Consider the following 23332-nt stretch of genomic DNA (forward strand, 5'->3'; position numbering starts at 1 on the left):
CTTGTTTAATTTCCTTTTTATTCTTTTGGTTGTTTTGAAAACTAAATTTCATATATTTTTAATGATTGTTTATCTTTAATTTCTATCTTTGTTCTCCTTAATATGAATTTTTATTTTCTAGTTTTAATTTATGGAATAAAGCACTAGTCAGTTTTGGTTTTATACTTTCAGAATTTTCAGATTTTAATTTTAGCTTTTTAACTCTTATTGTGGCCTAATTTTCATGATTTTTGAACTCTAAAACTTGTTATCAATTGATCTTCAAGTCCTTTAAATGTCTAGCTTTGGTTTCCTTTCAAATTCTTTATCAATTTTTGGTTTTAGGTAGAGTTTAGAAATATGTTCAAATTTGGTTTTACATGTTGCCAGGTTTGGTTTTGGGCTGTTCGCCATTAAATTGTTGATCATTTGATGTTATTATTTTTTAACTTGCGAAATATATCTTATAGAGGGTATAAGATAAAGATAGTTTGATAGACCTTAAGGTTGAAAAATCATCTTTGTGGCTTTTAACATTCACCTGTAACTTAACTACATATTTGCTATTATCGCGGCAAAGTGACAGTCATGATCATTATTTTCTATTTTAAGGTTCACCTATAAGCCTAATGCTATATGAAAATATGGTGATATTGCAAGTTGTATCATATTTTTTTATGCTGGGTTTCTCATAATCACGAGAATCATGATTTTTTGATTTTTTGGAAGGAAATATGTAATGGCTAAAGTTGAATGCACATTGAAATTGCATTTCATCATTGTTATATATATATATATATATATATATATATACATAGGAGTTAGTTTTAACTGTTGTAAAGTCTTTCCATTTATGTTTTCTCAAATGTAAAAATTATGATTTTGTAGTGTTTGTTGAAATGCTTCAAAGAAATTTTAGCACATTATTTTTATAAATTATTTTTAATTTTCGTTTTTTTTTTTATAAATCAATGTAAATCACCTTAACATAATACTTAAAAAAGAGTTTATTCCTCGTAAGAAAATAATGCTTAGGTACCTAAAAACTTAAATAAAAAGTGAGGGCAAATTTGAAATTTGAAATATATTTCTTGTTTATTTTGAGAATTTAAGTATATTTATTATTTATTTTGGGTAAAGGACAAATAAATTAAGACTTCCTAAAAAGAAAGATGGACAAAAAAAAAAAAAAAAGGGACGAAAGGAGTATTAAGTTTTTTTAATATTAAAATTTTAATTTGTAGTTGATATTAAATAAGGTACAACCAATTGAAACAATTAAACAATTTATTTGATTAGATTTGTAATGATTCCTTAATCAAGTTTTTTTTTTCAGAAGTCGGCTTTGTTAGAGATTTTGTGTAGCTAGAACCCTTAGTTAGGGTTGTAAGTATTAGGATTATAATATTTCGGGTTCACACTTCTGATTAAAGGTTAAAAAGAAAAAGAAAACCTAATACTTCATATAATAGCTAGAGAGTTGCAATTGGGGCGATGAAAGAGGGCAGAGTTTTAGGCACATTGCCAAACAATGAGTCATTTGCTGTGCACTACTTGAGCTATCCTAAGACCACCGCTTGTGCCATCCAGACTCTTGAAGGAATCGAAGGGATTCTCAAGTCAAATTTTATGTATTCTTTTTTTCACATTGATGCTGGTAGATAAAAGAAAACCTAAATACTAACCTCAATATGGCAAGAGCAGAAACAAAAAATAGAAAAAAGAGAGAACAAGAATGAGAGAAATCAGAAAGGAGAATGGAGAATATTTAACCCAATGATTGATGAATTCATTGCAATGCCACTATTTGTAATGTTGATAACAAACATGATTACAAATAACAGTAGTACCCTCTATGGGTTGACTCTTGCTATTGAACCAATAAAATAAATGGCCCAAAATGTTTGAATAACAAAAATGCAAATATTAGAAACCTATTAGTAACAACTATCTTGAATGCTTGCATCAATACACCTCCCCTTAAAGAATCCTTGTCCTACAGGATTAAAGTGCGAATACTTCTTCTGAAGGTCATAGAAACTTCCTATGTGGCATCTTTTGGAAAGGTATTTGACCACTGCACCAAGACCTCAATTATTGCCCTGTTTCCCTTTTTGCCAATTCTCCTGTCAACAATCTTCAAAGGCTCCTTACTGATGGTACTATTCTCCCTAACCAATAGAAGCTCGGCTTGAGCAGGAACAGCATCTATGTGTTTTTTGAGCTGGGAGACACGGAAGGTTGAAAGCACTTTGGATCCAATTGGCAAATTCAGCTTATAAGCCACTTGTCCAATCTTCTCTATCACCTAAAAAGGCCCATAATACTTGGCGGACAGCTTCAAACAACTTTTATTGGTGACAGACTTTTGCCTATATGGTTGTAGCTTCACATATACCCAATTGCCCAGGTCAAACTGTCTTTCACTCATTTTCTTGTTAGCTAAATTCTTCATCCTGTTTTGTGCCCTTTGCAGATAAAATTTGAGCATCCGAATGGCTATCTCCCTTGCTTGCAGACTTCTATCCACCGTTACAACAACAAAGTCCCTAGCCAAGTAAGGTAAATGCACAAGCGCTAGCTATTCGTAACTATTACATATAGAGTTGTGTGAGTGGACATGTGATAGTTCGTATTATATCACCATTCTGCTAGAGCCAATCACATACTCCATTCCTTAGGCTTCTCACTAATCATGCATCTCAAGTAAGTCTCAAGGCACTTGTTGACCATCTTAGTCTGGCCATCCGTTTGGGGGTGGTAGGTTGTGGAGAGATTAAGGGCAGTACCGTGCCTTTTAAAGAGTTCCTGCTAGGAATGACTTAATCAGACACAATGCTATTGGGCATTCCATGAAGTTTGTAAATCTGATCTATAAAGACTTGTGCAACAGACAATGCAGTGAAGTGATGGGTTAATGCCAGGAAATGAGCATATTTGCTCAACCTATCAACAATCACCAATATCACATCCTTACCATGAGACTTTGGAAGTCCTTCAATAAAGTCCATGAAAATATCAGTCTAAACTCTATCAAGGATAGGTAGGGGTTGAAGCAATCCTGGGCTGGCTGAATTGTCATATTTATGTTATTGGCAGACTAAACACTCCTTAACAAGCCTTCTAACTTCTTTCTTCAGGCCTTTTCAATGAAGAACACTAGAGATTCTACTCAAGGTAGCCTGTATTCTAGAGTGTCCTTTAGTAGGGCTGTCATGACAATATTGAATAAGTTACCATTTTCAATTCTGGTACATTACTAACCATGAGCCTTCCTTTTCTTTTCAACTGATTCCCATGTAACACAAACTTGGAGTTGTTTACTAGACTATTCTATAACTCCAATATAACCTTCTGCAACTTATCATCTCGTTCCTAGGATTGTTGGATTCTATCCAGCAAATCTGTAGTTATGGTAGAAATGGCCATTAAATTCAATTCTGCATATCTTGGTTTCCTAGAAAGGATGTCTGCCACTGTACTCAAACTTTTCTTCTTGTAGCTCACCTCATAGCCATAATCCATCATCTTGGTGACCCAGAGCTGTTGTGCAGGGGTAGTGGCCTATTGGTTTAACAGGAATTTTAGGCTTTGGTGATCTATTTTAATCTTAAAGTGTCTCCTTACTAGATACGCACTCCATTTCTTGACTACCAACAAGACAACCAATATTTTCTTGTCATATATAGACAATATTTGATGCTTAAGGGACAAAGCTTTACTGAGATAAGCTAAGGGTCTACCATTTTGGATCAAGACTGCCCCCACTCAAGTGCTTGATGCATCAGCCTCTACCATAAAGTCCAAAGAAAAATTAGGGAGAGCTAATATTGGTACAATAGTAATGGCCAATTTGAGTCTGTCAAATGCCTCATGCGCCTTGTCACCCAATCCAAATGCATATTTTTTTATCAAATCTGTCAAGGGTTTAGCAGTAACCCCATATCCCTTGATAAATCTCCTATAATAACCAGTAAGACCAAGAAACCTTCTCAACTCTTTCGAGGATCTTAGAGAAGACCAATCTAAGATGCACTGGATTTTTTTCTGGTCCATTGATACACCACGGCCTGATATAACATGACCCAAATACTCTATTTCTTGAGCACCAAATTCACATTTGGTCCTTTTAAGGAAAAGCTGATGTGTCCTGAATAGTTCAAAGACTACCCCCAAATGCTTTAAGTGAGACTTCCAAGTAGTAGAGTATATCAATATATCGTCAAAAAAGACTAGTACAAATCTTCTTAGGTAAGGCTTAAAAATGTTGTTCATCAAACTCTGGAATGTAGATGGTGAATTGGTTAACGCGAAGGCTATGACTAAGAACTCATAGTAGCCCTTATGAGTCCTAAAAGCTGTTTTATGCATGTCTGCCTCATGTATTCTGATTTGATAATACCCTGATCTCAGATGCCACAAAGAAAAAATATTGGCTCCAGTAAGTTCATCTAGTAATTCTTCTACCAACGAAATGGGAAATTTATCCTTGATGGTTAACTGATTTAGTTGTCTATAATCTATACACAATCTCCAAGACCCATCTTTTTTCTTCACCATAACTATTGGTGAAGCAAAAGAGCTGCAGCTGTCCTTTATCACCCCAGCTTCAAGCATTTCTCTAATTATTTTTTCTATCTCATCCTTTTGTATGGATGGATATCTGTAAGGTCGAACCCTCATAACTTGGTTCTCATCTTTCAAAAGAATTTTATGATTGTGTGTCCTGTTAGGTGGCAGTCCCTTGGGTAATTCAAACAAATCTCCATAATCTTGCAGCAATTGAGATAGCTTCTGGCTAAAATTAGTCGATTCAGGAAATTGAGTGGTCACCATACTTAACTGAGCATGTGTAGTTTCTGTCACCAACAAGGTACATAGACTATAGCTGCTATGTATTAACAAGGATTAAAGCATCTTCAAAACTTGTTTTTCCTTCCCTATGTGCACCATTCCAGGTTGAATAGCCTACAAAGTTCTCCATAAACCCTTATACTTGAATTGCATGCACAGATTATGAAAGCCCCACAGTATAGGACCTAGCATTACCAGCCACTGTACCCCCAAGACCATATCATAGCCCTTTAAGGGTAGTATCAAAAAATTTACGCTGAATACCTCCCCCTGCACTATCCGTTTAACCCCAGTGCATATTCATTGCGTTGTAACATGCTCCCCATTGGCTACAGTTACTCTACTTTTGATATGAGATCTCACACCCAACCCCAAAGTCTTCACAATAGCATGATCTACAAAATTATGGGTGCTGCCAGAATCTATCAACATGATCAACTCCTGACTATTAATACTTCCTCGAATTCTTATGGTTTGTATCCAAATGTTCCACAGATTGCATGCAAGGTGATTACAAGTACATCATTTTTTCCTGTGTCATTTGCTAAAAACTTATGACTGTCTAAACAATTAGAATATACTTCTAATCTTGGTTTTTCTTCAACATTCTCAATGAGAAGTTGGTACAACTATGACTTCATACATTTATGACCAGGAGAGTCCTTGACCCCACACCAATAACACAATCCCCTCTTTCTCTAATCCTCTATCTCTGTAGGGGTAATTTTTTGGTGTTATTTTTGGGCTGGTTGTGTTGTCTTATGGTATTGTTGGTGGATGAATTGGTATATGGAAATGGTTTCAATAAGGAGGAATTCAGGAAATAAGGGTTAGAAGCCGCCTTAGGAGTCGGTAATAAGGGTGGTAGTGTTTGAGATTTAGTGAAAATGTTACTGGAAATCATGAAGGGCTTAATTTGTTGTTTGTATTTTCTGGTAGCAGGGTATAACATTGATTCTACTTGTTTTGCTAGATGTAGGGCCTTGTTCAAGTTTGCAGGTCTAAAAAGTTTAATAGACCTGGATATATCATGCTTCAAGTTGCTAACAACCACATTCAAGGCTTATGTATCAAATAACTGTATTAAATTCAAAATACCTAGAAACTCCTCATAGTATTGTTCAACTATTTCACACTATTTCAACTTTACCAGCTCTGCCATGGGGTCGTCGAACTCTTCAGAAGCAAATCTTTCCTTCATATTAGCTAAATAAGTATTCCAAGTCAACCTATCAAAACCTCTTTGTGTGTTAAAAAAATGTTGATGCCACTGAAGAGCCTTGCCTTCCAAGCTTAGCGTAGTCACCCGTACTCTCAAATCATAGGGAACTCTCTCGGCTTCAAAATATTGTTCCATCTTTGTAAACCATCCTTTAAAATCATCACCGTTGAACTTGGGACATTTCAATTGAAAGAATTTGTAAGGATCAGAACAAGTAGATCTAGCAGGATTAACCATCGCAGAGCTCAAAGGTTGTTGAGAACTCTGTGCATGATTGTTCAAATTAAGATAGTGAAGGGGTACACTCCCTGATAAGAGGAAAGCCGAGGCCAATGCTCTTCGCTCCCTTGTGTTGAAGAAACTCAAAGAAGCTTGATCTAATTTCCTCTTTGATTCCAAGCCTGAATCTTGACAGCTCTTCTTTCACCTCCGGCCAAAACCCTGATAACTTTTCTTCAATGATTTTCTCCATTTACTTTAAATCATTCTGTACCTCAACCACATTCTGCTGTGTCTGAATGATGTCTTTTTGCAAGCGAGTGGTGAATCCGTCAACCATGATCAACAATTGAGCCAGGAAAAGAGCTTTGATACCACCGATGCCGGTAGATAAAGAAAACCTAGATACTAACCTCAATATGGCAAGAGTAAAAACAAAAATAGAAAAGAGAGAGAACAAAAATGTAAGAAACGAGAAAGGAGAAAAGAGAATATTTCACCCAATAATTGATGAATGCATTGCAATGTCACTATCTGTACTGTTAAAAACAAACATGATTGCAAATGACATTATTACCCTTTATGGGCTATCTTACTATTGAACCACTAAAACAAATGGCTCAAAATGTTTGAATAACAAAAATGCAAATATTAAAAAGCTAACTGTAACAACTGTCCTAAAGGCCTGCATCACACATTTAATTTTTTATAATTTTTATTATTATTGTGTACTGGTGCCAGCTTTGAAATATTTATTTATTTTCTTTCATCTCGGCGAATTTGATTTTTTTCCCTCTTAACAAGCTCGTAGCTCACAGTCGAACAAATTAGAGCTCTATTTCCACCCTGAAGATCTGATTACATTTGGGGAGCTTCATCCCTGCAACAATTTGCTGCTTAAAATATTGAAAAAAAAAGTGTTCTATTGACCAAACTTCTGACTTTTCTAGTAAATTACAAGAGTGTTCAACATCTGGATCTACTGATTCTGAAAATCTGAAATCGACATCTTAAGTTGAAGTGCAGAGATCGAAACAAGAAGAACAAACTAACCTTTGTGTTGATATCGTTTCTCATGTCTCCAAGCTTATCATTTTGATGATTGGAATTTGATATATATATATATATATATATTTTTTTTTTTTTTAAGAACAAAGTAAGGCATATTATTACTTTAGAAATGGCGCTTAAGTGATTTTCACTTGCACTGTAGTTTGAATTTTCCTTTTTGGTGGAGAAATGGCTGATTACCACATGTTCTTGCTGTTCATGCGGATGCTGCCAGGAAAAGAAATAGAAATCGGGTGGACGCAAAAGAACCATCCTTTGGTGAGGTCTTTATGATTATAACATTGGCATGTAATTGAAACTACAGTAAGTTACGTTTGAAAAGTTTTTTTTTTCTTTTTTTTTTTTTTTGTTAATTGTTTGACAGAAAAAGGTGGGTTCGTGGATGTTGATCGAGAGGATGTGATGATGGTATTGCCCCTGCTCTTTAAACCCAAGGATATGCTTGAGAATATAGTGTAAGAAATCTTTCGCATTTTAATTTGCTCATATTATATAGTTCTTTTTTTTTCTTTTTTATTTTATAAAAGGAGATTCTTAATTTACGTTCATAGTCTTAATTCTAGAAAGGCGTAAGTGTAACATAAGGTGCTTTTACTATTAGTTAGGTGGGGAGCTTTGCTCAATGTATTGATTTATAAGCTCTATGAATTTTTATTTTTTTAAAAAGGTTAAAATGAACAACTTTAGTTCACATTTTTTATAAGTAGATATATTATTTCTAAAGGATAAAGCTTTTAAAAAATTTAGAATTGAACTTCATTATGCAAATGATTATATGAAAGAGTCGTTGTTTGCAATATATGACTTATCAATCCTTGTGTTGCTTAGTTAGAAACATGAGGTTTAGTGTCGTGGTTTTGATTATTCAAAGGCCGTAGGCCTTGTGTTTTAGGTTACCTTAAGAGAGCTCTACTTAATAATAAAAGGTAATGGCTTTATTTTTTTGGCGTGAGAATAAGTGGTGTATGGCACCGAAAATTGAGAGAAAAAGAAAGAAAAAAAAAGTTCAAAAAAAAGAGAGAGAAAAAAAGGGAATGGAGAGTTGATTGAATAGAAGTCAATACATGATCCGATTAAGTTAAAATTTTGTTAGTAAGTTTATAATTTAGAGTTCTATATTCTAAACGTGAAGATCGTGTTTGAAACTCTCTAAAAATAAATCCAAAATATATTTGTTGAGTCACATATTTGGTGAAATTTTTCCAATTATCTCTTTATTATTGATAAAGAAGAAATTTGTATATTTATTGTTTGATAGTGAAGATTTTTTTTGTGGTCCATAATTTTTTCCCTCTACTCTAGAGAGTTTTTCACGTAAATCTTGATGTGCTTATTTTTCCTGTGTTGTTGGTTATCGATTGTTGATTATTGTCTATTGTTCTGGTTTTAATACGATATATTATTTCTACATTATTGTGTTTGTTACTTCAAGCCCAACAAGTGGTATCAAAGTGAAGGTTATTTTTGAGACATCTATACAAAAGTAACTCAAAACAGAAGTAAATTTTATTTGAGATCATGAAGAGTGATACAGGTTCTATGATAAAATTGACAAGATCAAATTATTCAATTTGAAAACATATAATGAAAAATCATTTATACTGTAAATATTTGTATAAGTTGGTAGTAGGTGATTGACTAAACTAACAAATACAAAAGATGAAAGATGAAATAAGCTAGGTAGCAAGATGCTAGCTACAATTAAAAAATAAGTTCATATCAGCATGTTCCATCATATAGCGTATAAGACAGATGCCCATACTATTTGAAAAAAATTCGCAGTGTTGTATGAAAGGAAAACAAGCATGAATAAAGTTATACTTATTAAAAAGATAACAACTTTATAGGACATGGATGAACGTTCGATTACAAAGCATTTGAGTGATTTTTAAGATATATTTAATCGAATCACTATTATAGAGCTTTAGATAGATGATGAAATAGAGGCGTTATTTTTTTTTTTTTTTGAGTTCATTGCTAGACAGCTGGAATACTCTAATTGTGATTGTTCTTAATTTAGCTCTTGATTATAAGGTGACATTAGAGATGGTAAAGGATAATATGCTTAATGAATAAGGAAGGTGAAAAGATTTAGACATTGAAAATCAAGTTCTTGTTATAAAGAACAAAAATAGAAACATCAATAGAGGTCAGAACTTAAAAGGCCATAGTAAATCTTAACTAGATCCAAGTTTAAAGATAAAGAGAAGTACTTTCATTGTGGTAAAGCAAGTCATATAAAGCGAAATTATAAAATCTTAAAGTAAAACAAAAAAGATGAAAAAAAGAGTTCAGATGATGATAATATCACAGCAGTGAATTTAGATAGTGATATGATTACTTTTATTTGTGCACATAGTGATTGTAATCATGTTGGTGATCCTAACATTGAGTAGATAGTTGATACAAGAGCAATATATCATTGTGTTTTTAAGAAGGAGTTCTTTACAACTTACAAAATAAGAGATTTTAGTTACACCAAGATGAAAAACAAGAATGTGTCATAGATTGTTGGGATTAGTGATATTATTGTACAATCTAGTATGGGCTGCATGTTAACTTTGAGGGATATTAGATATATTTCAAATATGAGAATGAACTTACTTGCTATTAATATCCTTAATAAAAAAGATATAAAAGTCGATAAAAAAATAGGTAGTGAAAACTTCTCAAAAGATCTATGATAGTTGCTAAAGAAAAACTGTGTTGCACAATGTACAAGATATTGATGCAATTGAACGACTACTGGATAAATGCCATTGAGAATGATGCTATAACAAACTTGTGGCACAAGAGACTAGCATACATAAGTGAGAAAATGTTATAAGTTTTGGTAAGGCAGTCTCTTATTACCTTAACCAAATGTACATCTCTCTATTCATGTAATAATTGTTTGTTTAGCAAGCATCGTAGAATTTTTTTTTGTAAGTGTTCTAAGAGAAAAGAAAATAGATTAAAATTAATTCATTTGACATATGTGGTCCCATTGAGGTTAAGTCATTAGGTGGTAACAAGTATTTTATTACTTTTATTGATGATGCTTTGCGTAAGATTTGAGAATATATATTGAAAAATAAAAGTCAGGTATTACAGTATTTTCAAAAATTACATGTCACAGTAGAAAAGATGACAAGATTACCCTTGAAGTGTATTCGAACTGATAATGATGAAAAATACACATAAAAAAATTTAAAAAATATTGTTCAAAGCATAGGATCGAGTATAAGATGACATAATCTAGAACACCATAGCAAAATGGTGTAGCTGAAAGGATGAACCACACCATTGTGGAAAAAGTCAAATGTATATTGAGGATAGAAAAATTACCAAAGCTATTCTAAGGTGAACACAGCTTATTATTTGCCTAACAAATCACCATCAATTTTTTTAAGTTTTGATATTCTAGAAAAAATGTGGATAGAAAAAGATGCTTCATACTTTCACTTGAAAGTTTTCAAGTGTAAAGCATTTATATATGTGCCAAAAGAGCATAGATCAAAGCTTGATAGTAAAGCTATACAGTATGTGTTTGTAGAATATGGCTAAATTTAGTTATAGGGTATGAGATCCAGTAAAGAGAAAGAAAGTCAGAAGCAAAGATGTGATCTTCTATGAAAAAAAAACCATAGTAGAGCTTGAGAAAAATAAAAGGACTACATGGGTTATTATTGAGTGTGATATTTTAATATTGATAGAGGTTCTACAGAAAAAAGTCACAGATGGTGGAAATGAGAAAAAGACAGAACTTAAGGATACGAATAAGCCAATCACAGTTAATGATAAGCTAGATGCAATCAATTTTTAGCAAGGGGAGTAATCCTCTTTATTTAAGGGTGTTGAGCAGGAAGAGTTACCTTCGAAATCAGATAATGTAGAATCTCAGCCTAGGAGATCTATTAGAGAGTATAGGCCATCCACTAGGTTTCTAAATTCAAATTTTATTTTATTTACCAGTGAAAGAGAGTTAGAGAGCTTTCAAGATATGCAAACTACCCCGGATAAAAAGCATTAGTTAAAAGCAATGAAAGAAGAGATGAAGTCATTACGAAAAAATGATATATAGATCTTATCAAACTTTTTAAAGGGAATAGACCATTAAACAATAAATAGGTATTCAAGTTGAAAAAAAATGATGACAAATTAGTAAGGTACAAAGCTCAATTAGTGGTGAAAGATTTTTCTTAAAAATTTGACATCGATTTTAATGAGATCTTCTCTCAAGTTTTGAATATGAGTTTCATTCGAGTGGTATTAAGATTAGCAACTAGTTTAAATCTTGAGCTTGAATAACTTGATGTTAAGACTACATTCTTGCTTAGTGACTTGTAAGTAGACATTTATATAGATCAACCTGAGGGTTTTGAAGTGAACAAAAAGAGTATTTAGTTTACAAACTGAAAAAAAAGTTTATATGGCTTGAAACAAATAATGATAGTGGTACAAAAAATTTGATTCTTTTATGGTGAGCCACAACTATAAAATAACGGCAGCGAATCCTTATGTGTATGTCAAAAAATTTTCTAATGGTAACTTTATTATTCTCTTGTTATATATTGATGATACGTTAATTATAAAAAAATATTCTGGTATGGTTTGTAAGTTGAAAGAATAATTATCTAAGCCTTTTGACATGAAGTGTTTAGGTCTAACGAAATAGATTCTCGATATAAATATTATCTAAAATAAGTGAGCTGAAAAGCTGTGATTGTTACAAGAAAAGTATGTTGAATATATGCTTATAGATTCAACTTGCAACAAGCTAAATCAGGTAGCAGTCCACTTGCCAATCATTTTCATTTGAATAAAAAATCTTGTTCTTTGACCAAAGAAGAGCAACTAGCTATGTCTAGTATTCATTATTCTTCTACAATCAGTTTTTTGATTTATCTTATGGTTTGCACATTGCCTAACATTGCTCATGCAATTGGTGTAGTGAGTAGATTACTTTTTAATCCGAGAAAAGTTCACTGAAAAATAGTAAAATAAATTTTTAAATATTTGAAGGGTATCTCAAAAATGTGCTTAAGTTATAGAGTTTCACAACTAGTTCTATAAGAGTTTACTAATACTGACATGGCAGGTGATCTTGATGGTAAAAAATCTATTTAAAGGTATTTATTCACTTTTGCAAGAAAAGCTGTATTTTGACAGTCAAAGTTACAGAAGAGTGTTGCTCATTAACTACGGAGATTGAGTATATTTTAACAATCAAAGTAGGTAAAGAAATGCTTTAGATGAAACGTTTTTTTCTTGAATTTGGGTTGAATCAGAAAAAGTATGTAATATTTTGTGATAGCCAGAGTATTTTAGATTTGAGTAAAAATGTCATGTACCATGCTAGAACAAAGCACATTGATGTTAGATATTACTGATAACGTTCAATGGTTGAGAAATAGCAGATGCAATTAAAAAAAGTCTATACTAATGAAAATGCAGTAGATATGTTGAATAAAATACTTTTCAGAAAAAAGCTTGAGCTCTGCAACAACTTGGCCAAAATGGCTTCCTTGACCAAGGTAAGTTCCAATTGAGATTGCTATGCTAATAAATCTCTTCCTAATGGAGCTAGAAAGAGAGATTGTTAGGAACGTGGGATCTAGCCCCATGGTTTTGACTATTCAAAGGCCATGGGCCTTGTGTTTTAGACTACCCTAAAAAAGCTTTACTTAAAAATAAAAGGTGACGGCTGTGTTTTTTTGGGGTGAGAATAAGTGGTGTGTGGTGATGAAAATTGAGAGAAAAAGAAAAAAAAGAAAAGAAAAAAGCGAGAGTTAGTTGAACGGAAGTCGATTCGTGATCCGATTGAGCTAAAATTTTGTCAGCAGATTTGTGATTCAGAATTTTACATTTTGAACAGTGAAGATTGGGTTTGAAGCTCTATAGGAACAAATCCATAGTATATTTGTTGAGTCATTTATTTGGTAAAATTTCTTCATTTGTCTCTCTAGTTGTTGATTAACTCTAGTTTTAGCTAGAGGAGAACTTTGTATATCCATTATTTGATGTAAAGATTTTTTTGATAGTCCGTAGTTTTTTTCCTCCACTTTGGAGGGTTTTCTATATAAATCTTAGTGTGCTTTATTTTTTCTACGTTGTTAGTTGTTGATTATTGATTGCTGCTATTATTGTGAATTTATTGCGATATATTACTTCTACGTTGTTGTATTTGTCGCTTCAAATCCAACATGCTTGTCATTAAAAAGTTAAAGGTGAAATTGTTCTACTTCTTTTAAGAAACCTTGAAAGAAAAAAGGAGGTGTAGTCTTGTAGCAAAATTTGTCTTTGAAACATATTTTTATTTATTTTGAGTTATCTAATTCTAAGTTATTTGGAAATTTTGATTTGAGGTGCTTTGTGATTTGGACTAACTTTTTAAGTTCTTAATATTTCAGTTTAAGACCATCAACCATCTTAAGTTCCAAAAAGAAACAAGAGGGAGTTGTAAAGCATGGTGCTGAGGTATTGACTAAAATGTTTTCTGTCTCTCCACTTTTTTTGGGACATATTTACTGAACACAGAAAACATGTCCATGTCTGCCAGCCTTCACAGCAAACACTGCCTATGTTTTGTGTCCGTAATAATATATCTATATGTATAATCTATCCACATGTTGGTACATTTGTAGTAACTAATCTGTTAGTATGTAAGTGCCAAGTGGAAAGTGCTGCTTATCTTTAGCTATATCATTTTCGTAGATTATATGTATAATCTATACACTAGGTTGTATGACCAAGAACATATAAAATACAATACTTGTAGTTTATTTGTTCAAAGCTTCACATTCTTACATGCATATACCCAATCAAAAATTTATGAAGGCTTCCTTTTCTTGTTTTATGATAACATTGAGCTGGAATTTTGTTGATACCGTACTGAATATGGAACAAATGAAGCTTTGTTGCTGATCTAAGTTTGTGGTGGCCTTCAATTCTTTTGTCTTTATTTTTAATAGTGCTACTTGTCAAGCTTATCATTAATTATATCGTTAAAGAAACATGAAAGCATAGTAGGCAACAGTTAATATCTTCGTCACTTTTCAGCCCATCTTATCTTACAGGGGATTCAAGATGTTTGAATTGGCAATTTGATTTCCTTTCATGCAGGTTGACAGACCTAGAGCCAGGCCTTGCAATTGATTTCAACATTAAAGATATCCTGCCGACTGCATTTTCCTTTTCTGCCGGATTTAATGTTTTGTATTCCAATGAATAAAATCTTTTGTGTCGATTCAGTAAGAGAACTTTCTTTTTTCTCTATTAATGTCCTTTTGTAGCGGTTTCATGGATAATATTTTTGCAAATATGGACGGAAACGGATTAAATAGAAAGTGTGGGCTATTATTGAAAATTGGTGGGATTTTGGACAATTTTATAGCACTAATGTGATTAATTTCCTAGTATTATATGCTTGAATAATAATAATAATAATAATAATAATAATAATAATAATAATAATAATAATAATAATAATAATAAAGAATAATTCTAACATGAATGCTGTACAAATTTATTCTCCATCTTTCTGTTGGACTTAGCATTCTCACAGATTCCTAAGAAAGTAAATTGGGAGGAACTTATAATCCGAGGCTTAGAGCAGTGGGAGTGGCAGATGACTGTATCCAAGCTCTTTGATGAACGACCTACAGGGCCCAAGGAACCTGTGACTGAGTGTTTGCTTGACAAAGGTTTAAAATTTAGCCATTTGGCGCTTAAAAGGTCTTGCCTGGAAACTTACCTTCATGTTTATTAACAAATTCTTTATTGGAGCAGTTGGATTTACTTTAGTGAATCTTATCTCTCTGTATTTTCAGGCTTTTACTTGGGGTTGCTTACTACTTCTCAAATGGGCCATTTCTGAGGTTCTGGATAAAAAAAGGATATGATCCTTGCAAAGATCCTGATTCTCGCATGTAAGAGTTGTTCCGGCATTAATCTCCTTCAGATATATGTTATGCTTTAATTGCTTGCATTAAGTCATTTGAAGAATGCTTACTTATGCGATTTCTTTTCGCAGATATCAGAGAACTGAATTTCGTGTACCTGAACCATTGAGGAGTTATATAGATGCTAACACAGCTAACAAGTAAATTGTTTCTGATGTATGAAGATATAATGAGATCTGAGTATCTGACAGTCGTATTTATGGAATCCTGCTAGGTAAGAAATATTAGGGAATTTTATGGCCACAATTTATGGCATGATATACAGTAATAAAATGAAGGTGTGTGCTCATTGAATTAAATAACTGACATGAAACACATCACATTCCATTATATCCGAAATACTTGTGCTGAGATTAATAGTTTGTTGGTAGTTTTTTTTTTTAATAATTTTTTATTTCATAGATTGAAGCATAAGTGGGGAGATTTACGATGTTCATTCAGAGCATTTCCTTACAAATGCCAGACGCTTTTACAACTATTTGAACTTGATGATGATTACATTCAACAAGAGATAAGAAAGCCTCCAAAGCTAGCAACATGCAATGTGAGTCTATTATCTTTTCAGTGTTATGCAAACATGTGATAGTTAATTTATCTCTGATGTCATCCCATGGATATTTTTCTCCCCTTTTTCATTATATTTTTCCAGGGACAGATGCCTACAGGATGGGGGTATAAGAGTCTTAGTTTTTTTTTTTTTTTTTTGGGTGATATCCTCACACATTTATTGCATATAAGTCAATAAATGCTTAATTTTGCAATTTTAGATAAAACATGTTAAGGCTTATTTGACGCTAGATATTTGCAGTCTAAAATAGGATGGTTCTCAGAGTGTGTGCTTGATTGCCTGAGACTTCGTTTAGTAGTGAGGTTCTTGTCAGTATATCCCGAAACTGGTGCAGAAAGCATACTAAAATCTCACTCTAATGAATTGAGAAGTTAAAGAGGTCAGGCAATTACAAGGATGTCTCCAACTCTCATCAAGAGGGGCACTAGCAAACTAATAGAGGTTAAAATAAGCAGCCTTTTTTTCGAAGTTTTTCGACGTCTCATCTTTTATTAGTCTCTTCTTACTTATTAATTTGGTTTTGGTAACGAGTGCTGTAAGGGTTTTCTTTAAGATTAGTTAAGATACTATTTATAGTAATATTTTTGTATTAAATGCAATTGTTAATAGTCAATATGATCATTTCCTTGCATTGGGAAAAGATATTACTTAATAAAGTAAGCTTAGCAAAATCCTTATTCCTTTGGGGTTCATTTAACTGCCTACTTTTCATACCGTAGATAATCTAACATACTTAATCTAGGAAAACAATTTTGAAATTATTGTTTTTGGATGTGATTTTCATGTATTCATGTAACTCTATATTGATGTCTCACGCTTCTTTTTTCTCGAATCTATTTATTCGCCATGTACCTCCTTTTCTTGCTGCAAATTTTGGTTTTCCATGTCATAAATGAATTTCTCCCGAGACAATAGTACTTGTACATTTAATTTTCCATTTTCTTGCTGGATTCTTATGACCTTTCAACCAAAACTAGATTTTGATACCTGATATTTCTGACCAGTTTTACTAGCTGCTTTAGACTAATCATATAATTTTCAAAACAAGAGCTTAACATCTGGAGCTTATATAGGTGATGAAGATAAAGACCGATCCAAAAGTTCTTATAACAAGGAAGATGAAACTGAAGATGATGATGAAGAGGAATTTGATGTGTATGAGATACTTAATCTGGTACAAGGCATATGTTTATTTTTACTTTTAACATTCTTGTTAAAACTCAGCAGATCATGATATTACTGTATATTTGTCTTATTTCATGCTTTTTTCTCGGAAGTAAAAACCAAAAAGGAACTTTGTTGATGGATTGCTTTTCCTGTCTCTAGGGTGGTGAGGATGATGAAATCTCTCTGCAATTGCTTTTGTTCAAAGCCTGTGTCTTTGAAATAGAGTGGGGTTTTGGCCTTCAGCCAGGATTTTGAGCATGTCTAGAAAAAGCTTCAAAGGGCATTTTCTATCTATTAAGTTGATTTAGGTTGGCCTTGACTGTAGGTTTAAAGATTTGCAATCACCGTTTCATTTTGTGCAAGTTAATGCAGGTGGCCAGGCAGAATAAAACCAGTCTAGTTTACCAAAATTGTAACAAGCCCCAAAGAAAGAAACTTTTGACTTGAAATCTGTGCTTCTTTTTGCAATAGTAGGCTACCATTAGGCTATTGCCTTTGTACACAAGAGTGAGCCAGCATTGATATAAGTTTGTAATGTCAAGTAGCCCTTTATGTAAAAATTGATTCTTGTGGTTGCTCTAAGAATGAAAAATGATTGGAAATCTTTTAAGACAAACTTCAGTGACTACACAGATTGGCTTAGACCTCTTCTAAAAGTGCTAGGAATGGATTTAAAATATTCAAACTTGCTAGTATAATCAAAGTATTTAATTGTAGGAGTTGACTCCTCATTTCTAATAAAGCATTCGTTACTTTTAAAAATATTATAAGCCTTCATTTTCAACCTCAAAGTATCTTAGCTTATCAAGTTATTATACATGCATAGATTACAAACACAGACAAGTTTGCAAGTACATTCACACAGACACATGTTGTTATGAACCTATATATCTATGTAGTATTTAGATTGTCTCCATCCGGATGTTCCTTGTCTGTTTGAGATTTACCATATATTGTGTAGATTTAGATATCGAAAACAACTCAAGGACATATTTGCAGGAGCTTTTTGGTAGATTTCCATGTACTGTACATGGTGCTGATGCAACACAAGCTGCAGACACTAGTGATGGGGAATATCAAATATATGAGCAATTTAGTGATAATAACTACTCTGATGATGACGATGATGATGACAGCTCACATTCATAACCCAGAAGTTTACAGTTAGTTTTCCATCCTTATGTTTTGCTACCATTTAGTCATTCTCCAGGCTTCAATCACAGTACAATATCATTATAAATATGATTAAACTAGCTTATCATTTCAAATTATGCAAGATTTGTAATGGAATGTTTTGTGATTCATTGGGTAGAGGATATAGATGTTGTTGTCTGAACATCATGTGCATGCATTTGCTGGTTTAACTGCAATATTTCTAATTTTTTTCCTAAATCTCCTACTAATTTGCAGTTTGCATCTTATCAATGAATTCATAACTTTCGAGTCCATTGCAGGATGCTCTGATGCAGTTGCTATAATTTCATAGAGCCATCTTTTTATTCTAATTGCCTTCCCTACATCTTTATCCTTAATTAAAATGTTTTATAAATCAACTCAAACTAATTACAGACTGTGTTTGTGAATTGTGATCTCAAATGCATCATTTTCTGAGGTTATTAAAACTTGTGAATTCTCATAACTTCTCTGAAAAGAAGTTATGGAGCTAGCATTACATTTTAGAATTTTTCCTTGGATATTTTATCTGTATTTTACTGCCTTCAAGAATAAGTGGGACATTTACATTTTTGTTCCATTGTTGTGCAGCATGAGCTTTTTCTGAGGCAATTTGTATCCTTTTGCAGGGAGTTTATGTATAGATTTGCGGATTCTTGAAGCTACACGTGTGGAAGGATGCTGAAGCTACGTTGCAGGTTTGGTTAACATTTCAGCCCTTAAATCATGAATTATCAGGTAAACATTTGCAAGGTTTAATGCATAAGTAGCATAACCCGTTACTTCTCTTGAACTCATGCACAATGTACCTTTTGAGTAAACCATTACAGTTATTATCAAATGGCAATTTTGGAATACTCAAATTTCATACCATTGCTAATATAATCAAAATTTCCAGTTTCCTGATTTGTCTTTGGCCTAACTGGTTTGAGGGTTCATGAAGAAATGTTTACGGTTTGAAGACAATTTTTATCCAAATTTCACCCCCCCATAATGCTATATAATTCAAACTAGTTTGTGGAACCTTTTCCATCAATTTTGTTGTGCGTCAACATTAGTTTTCAACAGCACAGTAATATAATTTTTAAGTCGCTTTGATGAGCAGCTTCCCATCAGGCAAGGCAAGGCAATTGACTTGGACCATAACTGAGCCTCACGCGACAGTTTTTATCATTGCCATTTACAGACTTATGTTAGTGAATTGCACTTTATGCATGATTTGTTTAAAACCAATTAGACCAACTTTTGCATGTTATATGCTTAAACTGCTAGTTGATGGGCGCAAAAGAATAGCAATTAATTAGGAACTAACTAAATGGCCATCTTGTCGCAGTTGCTGAATTAGTTTTTTTAGTTACTCATTTGTCAAGTATAAAAGAAATGTAGATACAATTTCACAACTCAGGGAGTTACAAGCAGAGTCGGAAACCAGCTTTGCTCCCATTTAGCTCACAAAATGAGGTATGCTTACGCTGCAGATGAATTGAACGAGGAACCTACCATTCCTAGTAAATATGAAAATATGAAATTCCACTCGACATCATTATCTCACTTCAATGCTTCATTATGCCCCCTGAGGGACATCGATCAATTCATATTGAGAAGAAATTATTTTAAGAGTAACTTTAATTAGCATCATCAGGAAGTGTCCTAAAACTACGCCATTATATAGAGAGAATGCATGAGGAGCTCGAAAAGGCTGTCCCTCAGCATGGGGCTACAATATATCCCACCTCTTTTTAACACGGAACATTAACACCGATGATTTAATGTCATCCTGTGGTACCTGGAGCATAAACTGGACTTTCATCTTCATTGGGGCTGTCTTTGCCTTGCCATTTTCATCTCCAACCTGAAATATGAGGATCTTAAGAGTTATCAAGTCTTGCAAAAACCAAGTGCTTCCTCATGGGAATCTCGAGTTCAGCAAATGAAAAGCTAGAGTTAAGCAAATAGAAGAACTTACCCATAGAGAAGCCCAGCCAAGTCGAACCTCTGAATCATACCCAGCTTTGAATTTCAAGTCTTTTTCATATGTGTGCTTGTACACAGCACTCCAATAATTTGAATCAAGATTGTACCAGTAGCTGCAAATAAATACAAAAACTGCTCATAAAAAAAAATTCAATAAAAATAGACATTTCAGGAAAAAGAACTCACTGTATATGTTCCCACATATATCTCATGCAAAACAAAAGAAACGGTATCCATAGCCAATAAGCACAAGCAATTCCATTACAGATTCCAATATTGACAAAAATAGGGAGTTCTAACCTCAATTTATCAGATGGACTGAAACGTCGCTTGAATGCAAATGATACAGCATTTGATGGTAGCGAAATGCTAGGAATAAATGACATTGCCCCATCCTGCAATTTGAAAACCATCAAAACCATCTACAAAAGGAAGGCACTCAAAAAGCTGAAATATTTACACATCCATAATGTTTCCAACCCAGCATTTTCCTATTAAGAAGGTGATCGGTCAAAACTTTGAACACCTATCCAAGTTATTCAACAAGAAATATACTAGTGAATCTCCCATGGAAGTCAGAGTAGTAATAAGTCAACAAGTAAATAAACACAAACACAAGCACAAAGTTACAGCACCAAGGAAAAAACAACCTTATACAAGTATCTTAGTTTCAGTTCTTCATCCGTGTACTGAGCAGCACAAACCCCATTCAAAATTTGACCTTTAAGAATTCCATTTATTGACAATGTTCTTGGCACTTCCTCCTCTTGTCTCTCCTCTAGTGTAACTTCACCCATCGGAAATCTAATTGTTGCTTTAGGCTGCAGCAACGGGAAAGTAACAGACGTAATTAGAGGAAAAAACAGCTATGACCATGTTTAAATATATTAGTGAAAAACAAGCATGTGGAGGGATGATAATGCATAAGCATAAAAATGCAAGACTACTTCCATTAATCGAGTGTTGAAGTGATGCAAAAGGGGGCATAACATTGGTTAACTAATGCATACAGACAATAACAACAATATGACACCACATACATTCTACAAGTCAGAACCACAAAACTGGCTGAAAGTAAATTACCAACTACTTAATGCTCCAATAAATACCCAGAAGAACTAATATAGATAAATAGCAACAAAAAATTGAAAACAACTTAATGTGTTGCCATACCATCAAGTATCACCTGAGAACAATAAGGTCCCTAATTGTCCTGAACTTAATGCTAAGTGATTGATTTTGACAAGTAAGATAGTGGGATATATAGTACTCACCAGACCAACATATGGAACAGGTGATGACACTTCTACAGCATAGCTGGGATCGGAAAGGTTTGCCATCATTGCCACCTCACCTTGTTGTGCCTGAGAAAAATATATGGGATATTATAGGGATAGCATTAGCGTATGTGACTCTAAGTAAAAATTCATTCATCACTCAAAACAATTGTGATGTTGTTGGCTTCACAAGCAATGATAAACTTCCGATTCCCAAAAGTATGTCATTCTAAGAAGAATAAGAAAAAAAAGAGGGTTTTAAGATAAAAATCCCAATGCAAAAGTATGTTCAAAAAGGTCTTCAAGACTCTAGTAACAAGACCAACTTGACTTATATATGAAAGTAAAAATCCCGTAAAACCCCATCATCAATTTCATGAACTGAACCTCAAATGCTCAACACAACAACCATCACCAAAAACAAAACTTGATTCTCAAATTTCTCTTTTGTAGCATAAGAAGAGAAATTTTCAACTTTCTTTGAAAACCGGCATCCTAATAACTGAAATCACACAAATCAATCTCCCATGCACAGCAATAAAAGGGTAAATAAGTAATGTGACATAATAGTCCCAAGTTTTCAATTTTATACAATTTCCATTAACATTAGCGACTAAAACACTAGAACTAAGCAGAAAAAACGTGTTTAAAGGAAAAAAGGCAAACCTTGACATCATGGGTAGTTTTGAAATGCAACATAGGACCCACATCGAAGGAGGTCTTGATAAGGGCATTTTGTTCTTCAGGATCATAGTGGATGGACAAGTAATTTGAAGTTAACGACAACTGGGGCTCCGAGATCTCGCGTTTGCTGTTGTTGATGAAGGATAGTTTGAGCTTGGCAAGGTTGTCAAACAGCTTACAAGACACCTTGTGAAAGAATACGCGGCTATCACTGTCAAACTCTGAAGTAACTCTGAGAGAAGGTCTTTTGGAAAGCAAAGACAGAAACCGGTTGGGCTTGGTGAGAGACGGAGGCGGCGGCGGTGAAGGCGGAGGCGGCGATGACGGTGGTGGCGGTAAGAGCGGTGGGACTAGGTAATTGGGGTTTCGAGGAGATGGTTTCAGCATTGCTATCTTGGGTTTGGATGGTGCGTAATCCGATTGATGTCTTGAGTCTTAAAACTCCGGTTTTTGGTTTATCACTTATCCGAGGGTTATTCTTGAAGCCATGCTTTTGCTTTGTTTGAAAGGGAGAGAGAGACCTAAAACCCAAAAAAAGAAAGTCTTTGGATGGCCGTGGGGGCCGTTGTTATTAGGCGGAAATCTTGATGGGAAAATTTTGAAAATTTCCAATTTTTTGTTCAAACAGAAATGGCACTTGGGCCGTTCGAAATTTAAAAACTACTTCCACATGTTGCTTCTAATACTTACGCTTCATTTCATTTCACAGCACATATAGCATGGTGGGAGAATTTTCTTACTATTATGTTGTAGTTTTATTATATAATGTATTATATTATTATTGAATTTGTCATATCTTATATTTTATATAAATACATAAATTTCAAAGTTTTTAAACAAAAAAATCTAATGTGATTTGATTTATACTTTTAAAATGTATTATATAATTTTTATATTTTTAATTAAATCATCTTTTACATAAATGAAAAAAATAAAAAATTGCTTTTATTTTCATATCTTGCAGATAAAATTAATATGAATTTTAGATTAAACTCCAATTTTTTTTTCTTATGTGAGACTTTCCATGATATGAATTAAACATGTTTCAAAATATTAAATATCATTCCATATTTAAATTTGTTTAAAGTTTAATTCGTATTTTAATTGGTATATTACATTTAACTCAATGTTTTCTTTTCATGCAATTATTTCAAAAGATAATAATTGCCCTTATTTTTGGTATTTATTGCTATGTCTATTG

General features: G+C 33.3%; 2 protein-coding genes across 2 annotated transcripts; one reads left to right on the forward strand and one right to left on the reverse strand.

The window, feature by feature from the left end:
* The first annotated feature begins 7513 nt into the window (after positions 1-7513).
* LOC111291180 (uncharacterized) lies at positions 7514-18172 on the forward strand. The gene is made up of 9 exons (XM_089768717.1): positions 7514-7608; positions 13738-13804; positions 14892-15061; positions 15157-15255; positions 15360-15428; positions 15691-15832; positions 16905-17030; positions 17183-17252; positions 17985-18172. The coding sequence occupies exons 1-9, from the start codon at positions 7514-7516 to the stop codon at positions 18170-18172; spliced, it is 1026 nt and encodes a 341-aa protein (XP_089624843.1).
* Positions 18173-19675: 1503 nt separating this feature from the next.
* Positions 19676-22765, reverse strand: LOC111291179 (outer envelope pore protein 37, chloroplastic-like). The gene is made up of 6 exons (XM_022882803.2): positions 22114-22765; positions 21445-21534; positions 20821-20991; positions 20471-20565; positions 20163-20283; positions 19676-20048 (listed from the first exon to the last, which is right to left on the reverse strand). Exons 1-6 carry the CDS (start codon positions 22516-22518, stop codon positions 19914-19916), a joined length of 1017 nt encoding a protein of 338 aa, XP_022738538.2. The 5' UTR covers positions 22519-22765; the 3' UTR covers positions 19676-19913.
* Between the last annotated feature and the right edge of the window lie 567 nt (positions 22766-23332).

The sequence above is a fragment of the Durio zibethinus genome, chromosome 11, assembly GCF_047325235.1.
Source record: "Durio zibethinus cultivar Kanyao isolate XHJ-2024 chromosome 11, ASM4732523v1, whole genome shotgun sequence".
Lineage (NCBI taxonomy): Eukaryota > Viridiplantae > Streptophyta > Magnoliopsida > Malvales > Malvaceae > Durio > Durio zibethinus.